General features: G+C 45.3%; 1 protein-coding gene across 1 annotated transcript; it reads right to left on the bottom strand.

Moving 5' to 3' along the window:
- Positions 1 to 3,606: 3,606 nt before the first annotated feature.
- On the bottom strand, positions 3,607 to 4,692 carry LOC119101788 (larval cuticle protein 16/17). Its single transcript, XM_037225214.1, has 2 exons — positions 4,660 to 4,692; positions 3,607 to 4,281 (listed from the first exon to the last, which is right to left on the bottom strand). The coding sequence occupies exons 1-2, from the start codon at positions 4,666 to 4,668 to the stop codon at positions 3,838 to 3,840; spliced, it is 453 nt and encodes a 150-aa protein (XP_037081109.1). The 5' UTR covers positions 4,669 to 4,692; the 3' UTR covers positions 3,607 to 3,837.
- Positions 4,693 to 8,624: the final 3,932 nt, after the last annotated feature.

Raw genomic sequence — 8,624 nt, 5'->3', positions numbered from 1 at the left:
TCTCTCTCTCTCTCTCTCTCTCTCTCTCTCTCTTCTCTCTCCTCTCTCTCTCTCTCTCTCTCTCTCTCTCTCTCTCTCTCTCTCTCTCTCTCTCTCTCTCTCTCTCTCTCTCTCTCTCTCTCTCTCTCTCTCTCTCTCTCTCTCTCTCTCTCTCTCTCTCTCTCTCTCTCTCTCTCTCTCTCTCTCTCTCTCTCTCTCTCTCTCTCTCTCTCTCTCTCTCTCTCTCTCTCTCTCTCTCTCTCTCTCTCTCTCTCTCTCTCTCTCTCTCTCTCTCTCTCTCTCTCTCTCTCTCTCTCTCTCTCTCTCTCTCTCTCTCTCTCTCTCTCTCTCTCTCTCTCTCTCTCTCTCTCTCTCTCTCTCTCTCTCTCTCTCTCTCTCTCTCTCTCTCTCTCTCTCTCTCCTCTCTCTCTCTCTCTCTCTCTCTCTCTCTCTCTCTCTCTCTCTCTCTCTCTCTCTCTCTCTCTCTCTCTCTCTCTCTCTCTCTCTCTCTCTCTCTCTCTCTCTCTCTCTCTCTCTCTCTCTCTCTCTCTCTCTCTCTCTCTCTCTCTCTCTCTCTCTCTCTCTCTCTCTCTCTCTCTCTCTCTCTCTCTCTCTCTCTCTCTCTCTCTCTCTCTCTCTCTCTCTCTCTCTCTCTCTCTCTCTCTCTCTCTCTCTCTCTCTCTCTCTCTCTCTCTCTCTCTCAATATACATGATATCCTCAACATTATTGAGGTGGGCCGACCGCTTCTTTGACATTCCCCAATCAGGCAGTCCATTGTTACACCCCACCACTCACTGAGCAAGTAAACACGGAGAAGGGAACCTGCCTTTGCACATCAGTTATTACTTTACGATTTTAAGGGAGCATTCAACATTTGTACGAGGTTTCGAGCTGAAATAGCCATCTGGGAAGTCATTCGGTGCAGCCCACAGCCATGCTCTTCTTACGACCTAATCCCTTCTAGTTTCTGAGCTACACGCCCGCGAAGTTGGGCAAACTTTTTCGTGCTGACTTTTTCAATTTCACCTAGGTCTCTGCGACGCAGTAATAACGTCATTTAACACGCAACCGTATGGCCGATTGGATACCCTTCGCTTGGGTGCGGGTCAGTTTGACCTCCTGAGATCTCAGGAACTAAGAGAGCTAGAGACACCGAATTTATAACGTTTGTTAGCCTGTACGTCAACTCACCTAGGTCAAGGTTTGACGTTCTTAGATCATGACCTTTGGGTCAAATAGAGCCAAAATGATCAAACTCTAAGTTGTTCTCCAAAGTGTCCCCATAACCCAGATACCTGTTCTAGGCAAAAGTCACATGCTCATCTAAGGTCAGTAACCTTGTTTGACCATTCGAAGGTCACGGGGACCAAGGTCATGCAAGACTGCTCTGAGTTTTGCGTTTAAATAGGTGACAAGTATTAAGCTAGGCAGTGTGCTGCTAAAAACAAAATATTGACCTAGGTCATCGTAAGTCAACGACTTTTGTGACCTTTAAGAAGTCCATGGAAGATATCTCAACGGCTCCTATTATCAATAAATCAGAAATGAGCAACAGAATCTACCTCATACAGCAAGCCTTAAAGTAATGAAACAGGTTGGTTTTGACCTTGGTCTGACCTTTACACTGGAACCTCGGTCAATTAAATTTGGTCAATTGTTTCGTTGTCTTACAAAGTTTATCAGAGATATATGGCTTCTAACACCCCGTTGATCCATCAGATTAGACGATTCCCTAGAAATTGACTTTGCTGAAACCATGACCTGATTTTGATCTGCCGCAAGTCAGTGACCTTACACAGTACACCTAAATTTTTGACACCACGCAATCCGCTGTTCAATTGTCTAAAGCTAGGCATAATTTGGCGCAGCTACGCTGCGTCGCTCGGAAACTATTCCATAAGAACTCTCGGGGGCCAATTTGACCCTCATCCGAGCACGTGTTAAATTATGCCATTCTATTGGCCATGCACCAGTCAAAGCCAATACAAATGTAGATATTGCATCATTCATATCCGGCCTTCGTAAACAAGATTTCCAGATAAAATGGCTAGGAATTCGCTCCCAATCAATGTTGTGCAAGTTACGATGATGGAATCAAACAATGACGCATTAGGATGCATATTTACTGAGCGGAAAAATTGTGTTGTCTGGAGCCGTCTTTCCACTTGAAAGTATACCACTAGTTACAAGTGAGCTTTGGTATTACGGAGCGCGTCGGATACTTAAGTCATGTTGCGCTAAGTGAGCTTATTTCATGGTGTCGGATAATTACGTCGTTATCTGTGAATGTGGAATGTTTCCTCCAGCCGAAAACAAACGTAGGTTGATAACACGGCTACGCAAAAATGTTTTCCCTTTCGAGAATAACCTTTCTATGACTTGATAAGAAGCTCGTCTTGCTTCGATGTCAGAGCTTTTGATTTGTCCCATAGCATAAGATAATTGAGTACCATATGTTTTTTTTTCTTTCGGCTAAGCCGGTAAACCACCTAAAGCCGCCCGTCACCATGTCTGAGACACCTGACATGGGCGCCATGTCTAATCTTCATGCAGCCAGGCTGATGAGAAATGGTGATGAGAAACGAAGGCAAATCCCAACCAATTTGTTATACCAACTGTGAAACAACTTGCCCCGGCAGTTCACCACAGACGCACGAGCGTAGTCCGACATTCTACTGAAAAAGGTGGTTGCTGCAACCGTGCGTTGCACAAACTCGTGATGCCCAATGAAAACGTAACTGTTCCTCTGCCGGTGTTTTGAAACCCAATTCACGTTTGTGCCTGCACTGGGTGCCAAGATGACTCAAACGTAAAAACCGTTAAAACTATAAAGTTCGCATCTTCAACTCGCGTGCATGTGTTACGTGCCACATGGCGCCACAAAATTGCCAAGATTCGAATTCAAATTCGATTCCCTGTCCATCTGTGCAGATTTCACGTCACCCCGACCTCTCGTTGCGGAGATATGGACACGGTTTCGAACGGCTGCCTGCCCTCGCGTCCAGAACAGATCGCTGATCAGTGCGCTCCTCCTTCCTTCGGTCGCCCCGATGGCAGTAATGTGCATTGCACAGCCCAGGTGTGTGACGCCTCCTGTAACAGTGTACCCTGCACCCCTCCATTTGTCGCGCTTGCGACCGGAAAGAACAACGGCAGCCAGGAAGCGCAAGGGCGCGTGCAATGTACGTAGACTGGTCTATTACGCATTGTTCGACGAGTCTTTATGCGGGGTGCTCAGCGTGTCGGCACGTGTATGCTGAGGCGTTTGTGTTTACTTGGGCGGAGAAAGTTAGTGAAAATAGCTGTGACAGAGTTTATACATTTGCTTCATTGGCACGCAGTACCCAGGTGGTGGGTGGATTATGCGTTTTCCTCGCCGCAACGCTTTTCAATGCTAATTGCTTTGCAATGTTTCTCAGCACCCAGTACTTGATGAGGTCATGGAAGTACATAACATCTGGCTCACATCGTACACGACGTGATCGCCTATGCGGAGTGCATGAATTAATGTTCTAAACTAAGCATGCGGCATTTATATTTACGCTGCAGCTTTCCCAAACCCTCTCGTAGACGAATTGATTACCCTCTGCTCTCACAAAGAGGTTTTGCTTTTTGATCGGTGAATATCGTTTTCAGTGGCATATATTATCATGGCGTTGATCACATACCATTTGCTGCGTTTGTGTATTGCCATCATAAAATATATACAACACAAGAGCAAACAGTGAGTGCATATGACAAGTACCATGGAGAACTATGCCACATGGTGTAGGTTTAGGACGTTCTTCAAAAATCATGGCAAACCGATTCAAATTGCTGATGAATTTCAGGAACATGGGATTCCCGAAGTAGAATTTTTAGACTACAACCTGCTCGGGCTCCGCCAGCTGAGGGACTCCGCCAGCAGCCGCGTACGCCTGGGCCTGGGCCTCGGCATTAGGATCCTCAGGAGCCTGGGGGATGGCGTCGCCGGTGGCCTGGAAGCCACCCGGGCCAGCCGTCCAGTTGATAGTGACTGGCACGTCGTTGCCATCTTCGTCCTTGGCGACGAACGAGTAGGTGCCCGTCATGACCACGCCGGGGTTGTCGCCGATCTGCTGGATCTGGCCGCTCACGTCCTGCACGATTGGATCCGTGGTCTCGAAACCGTATGAGAAAGAGCCGTCCTCGTTCTGGACAGACTCCATGCGGATGATATCGGAATTAACGTCGACAGCCTCCTCAGTGATTACCGGGGAAGCCTCGGCAATCTCCTCCTGGGGCCGAGCGGCCGCCAACACCATCAGAGAGGCGATCAGCAGCTGGAACAGTAAAAACGCTGTCAAGAGTCCGTCTACTAGGTAATCCATAACTAGGTAAACCAGATTCATAAGCACTGCCAAACAATAGGGCTATTTAGAGGAAAGTACACAAGTCCACATCCTGAAACCATGGCAATACAGAGGGAAACCCGAGCTTGGTTCAGGTTTGTTTCTAAGCTAGCTCACAATAGCTTTGGAAGCTCACAGCACTCGCGTTGTAAGTTCTAAGTCCACACATATCGTACAGAAATGGTCTCAGTTGCCACGCAACAACAGATATAAACGTGCATTGGAAGCGAGAGGCAAAACCGAGGAAACACTACACGCTATAATCACGAGGAGGACAAAAAGCTTGGGCTCTTTGCCGTTTTTACTTACGAATTTCATGTTTTTTGTCCGGTGGCTCTTGGCTGAGTGACGAGCCATGCAGAGACCACCTCTTTTTATACGGCCGCCAGCCGACTGTTCACGGGATTACCGAGATAATACGACCGCGGCGGCATTGCCGTTGCGTTCAGCCGACACTCTTAGCATGCACGCGAGGCCATTATCAGCAGCTCAAAGACATACACTGGTTTTACTGATGAGACTCGTCCCGGTGTAATGGTCGCATGGGAATGCATGTGTTCGATTCCAGAGCACACAACTATGCGTCTCCACTTTCAAACAGGCATAGCCTCGCGTATTTTGCCAGGCGCGAGACCTCTAATGTATGCTGTATTTTCTGTTTGTGATATTACCCAGCTTGCCAAACCATCTGTGGTCAGTAGTCCCCCTTGCCGCCGGCTAGATTGCTTTGCGAGCCACAAGTTAAGGCAGTGTTACTTAATGTGGTGAAAAATTATTAAGCTGAGTGGTTTCTGTGGTCCACGCTTTGCAGAAGTAATATCTTTGTGACCCCTCTGCGCAAATTTATGTACTATGAAAGTTGTGCTGGATGAATCGTTAAGCATTTACACGGCTGTTGTTTCATCACTTCTTGCAACATTGCAATGCACGAGTTTGATTCCTCAATTGAGTACGATGAGGGGAGCAAAATTCAGATTGAACAATTTTGCCCAACTGGCCTCAACTGCCGCGGTGTTAAGCCTACAGCCACAGTTGGTAGTAGTACAAATGCTTAAAGCTTCTAACTCGTGTTTTGCCAATGCATACAAAAACAAACACCATGCAAAGTAAGATACATAAGGTTCACCTTCGACAGGCTATACTCTTTCTTGCAGTATGTCTATAGACCTCAGAACTTGCGTAGGTTTGCAGCACTCTTGATTTAGTGAAACAATACTTCCCGTAAATATGTAGCCGCACGATATTTTTTCTTGTCGAACACGGGTGAAAGATAAGCCTGGCGCTGACATGTTTGTTGCGAATGGAATGCTTGCAATACGAGTTGTAGAATTGATTGCTATTTTTCAAAGTTCACGAGAACCCGTCAACCATCGGTCGGCACTTCCCCTCTCGTTCAGGGTCTGTGAAATGCAAGGGGTCCGCTGCAGGGGCAAGCCGAGGGGTCACTGCGGAGGCGTCAGTATGCCTACAAGGAGACGTGTTCACTGTCCTAAGATTTCTCCTCGGAAACCGGATCCTGATTTGTGATTTTTAACCTAAAGGGACCGTGAATCAGTACGGAGCCATGGTGGAGATCCGTAACCAGAGCCCAGTACTGTGTTGTGCTGAAGGAATCAACAAGGATCGAGATGTACTGCAATAATTTTGGTTAGAAAATTATGATTCGGTACCTTTTTGGACCCCTGAAATGTGTTGCCTTTTAAGATAAGGGTTTTTGGTTCCGAAATGACGGCTTTGTTATGCCTTCACCATAAACTTGTATGGGGTGCCACGAAGGGTCACCAGGACTTCATGAGTGACCGAAGGAGAAGGGTGGCATGGCCCAGCGACCTCCCCCCCCCCCCCCCCCACATACACCATTCTCTGCCGGGCATTGTCTGATTACAAGCAGATGAGTCGATCAAATTACGATGGAGCATTGCCATCGTAGCATTCAATGAAGTATCTCCCTTAGCTCCAGTGGCTGATACCCCGGAGGAGTCTCAAAGTTACTAAAAATACCTGCTTCCTTGCAGCCTCTTGGAGCAGCCTCGGAGCGATCCCATTCGTGGGCATGCGCGCTGGTCACTATGTCAGGGGGTTGCTGTTGCCCAAAACTGTTTTTTTTGTGTGCAAAACAATAATCTGTTCTTAAACCATGCTACATTAGAAATTGTTTTATCACAATTTTCAGAGGCTGTGAGACGACATAAAGACATTACCAAGGTACGAACGCTCATCTGCTGTCTTACAAATTGTTACAACGCTGAAATGTTGTGCAATGTTTCATATTTGCGCACTCGAAATAACATCTGCTCAGTTTCTAATGCGTTTGCGTTTTGTGTGGAACGTATGCGAAGGAGTGGCAAGTTTGTGGACTTATGTATGTGATGTCGATATAATGATATCTAATATTAGCAATAGAAAGGCCCACACATGAAGCCTCCACTTCCATCCCAATGTCTTTTGTGTGCGATATCTTAGCTATCAGCTATGTGATATAAATTAGCAGCACACAAGTATTCAAGCTGTGACCGCATAATAAAGTGGTAGACACTGAATAAATGCATCCATGTAAAAAGATGGATAAGGCTCATGCCCTCATTCCAATCAAAAAACAAAGTCCCACCACCGCCAGCATGTGACATAGTGCTGCACAAGAACAAAGCTAGCACGCATTGGTCAAGCGACAATAGACAGAGAGCGGAGAAAGCGCAAGCCCCAATGAAGCAACTGAGAAAGAAGTGTTTCATATGCAAGGATCGCGCATGCAAGTCTATTTTTAATTAATTGCTGTCATTTGGAGCCTATGTCTGAATAAGGTGCAACGGGTATTGGCCGTCTGGAGTACATTTTAAAAATTGGTTACAACAGTGACATGCACTTTTCATGGCAAACAGTGACACATTTTTATATTCAATGATGCCAAGCTTACAAGCGAGTCACACTTGAAGTCTGGTGCTCATGCAGCATGACTTCCATTGCTGTGTATCATATCACCTCTATATTTTTACCTCACCAAAACAAAAACAAAAAAAAGTGAAGAAGGCATCCATGCTGGGAAGCCCATTGCAAGTTTGCAATATATCATAGAGTATAAGTTCATTAGCAATAATTTGCTGCCTGCCTCAGCAATGCACACAACAGTAGATGTGAATAACGGTATATGCATACAGCAGCATGTGTAAACAATAACATATGTGCACAGCGGTATATGTACACAATAACTGATGTCCACAGCAGTATGCATGCACAACAGTATATGAATGGCTAATTCGAAGTCATTACACATTTATGACGCCATGGGGTTGTTGTATACAAAACAAAACACATTACCAATCAATACCAACTGTGGAGCCATTCTAGAAATTTTTGACAGCAAAACCTGTAAGAGATACTGGATGTTGAGGAAATGTGGTCAATAGAATGATAACCAACGGTATATTGGTTTTGAAATATAGCAAGTATTACTTAGAAAATGTAGGCAAACGGGTGAAAACCTGAAGCCATTTGCAGGAGACACTTTGCATACTGGAAACACACAAAAGTTCATTGATAAATCTCACCGCCAGTTGTAGCCGATATTTGCGCTGTGAAAATGTTCACCTAGAGCAATATATAGCTGTTTTAAACGAAAACACGCATTATATACTTATTCAATCTAAAAAAGTTCCATATTTCCGTATGCATATAGATATAGATATAGATATAGATATATATATATATATATATATATATATATATATATATATATATATGAATGGTGGCAAAGACACACCTTTATGATGTTTTAAGTGACGTCACTTTCGGCATAACTTTCCAAGCATTTTATCATATCATCTGCACAATATCAGTGCGTCATCTGTTGAGATAAGTAACAGAATGAGCATGCGACATTTGGTTAGTTCCAACGTGTCAAAACACTAATTGGAGCACTACATTTCTTCTCTATGTTCATCCCATCAGCCTTCCGCCGCTTTATATGAAGTCTCACGAGCGCAAATCCGACAATGTAATAGCGGCTGCAGTTAACGCAGTTGCAGTTGCAGTTGACGTCACCGCCCCTTCCCCGCCTTGCCTCACAATTTGTCTGTGGTCGTTCATATCAAAACAGATAACGCATACACGTTAGCTTTTGCTCGGATCACAGCATTGTCTGACCGTGATCGCTTAAGACTTCTGTGCTAATAGGCTTCTATTAGACTGAGTCTTTGACCCAAGAAATCAAGACCTTTCTGGCTGGCACCGAGAGCAAATGTCGCAGTGACATCTTATCTATACTTAGGAGAACACGT

The sequence above is a fragment of the Pollicipes pollicipes genome, unplaced genomic scaffold (assembly GCF_011947565.3).
Source record: "Pollicipes pollicipes isolate AB1234 unplaced genomic scaffold, Ppol_2.1 Scaffold_4881;HRSCAF=5763_pilon_pilon_pilon, whole genome shotgun sequence".
Classification (NCBI taxonomy): Eukaryota; Metazoa; Arthropoda; class Thecostraca; order Pollicipedomorpha; family Pollicipedidae; genus Pollicipes; species Pollicipes pollicipes.
This window is presented reverse-complemented; position numbering and strand designations above follow the sequence as displayed.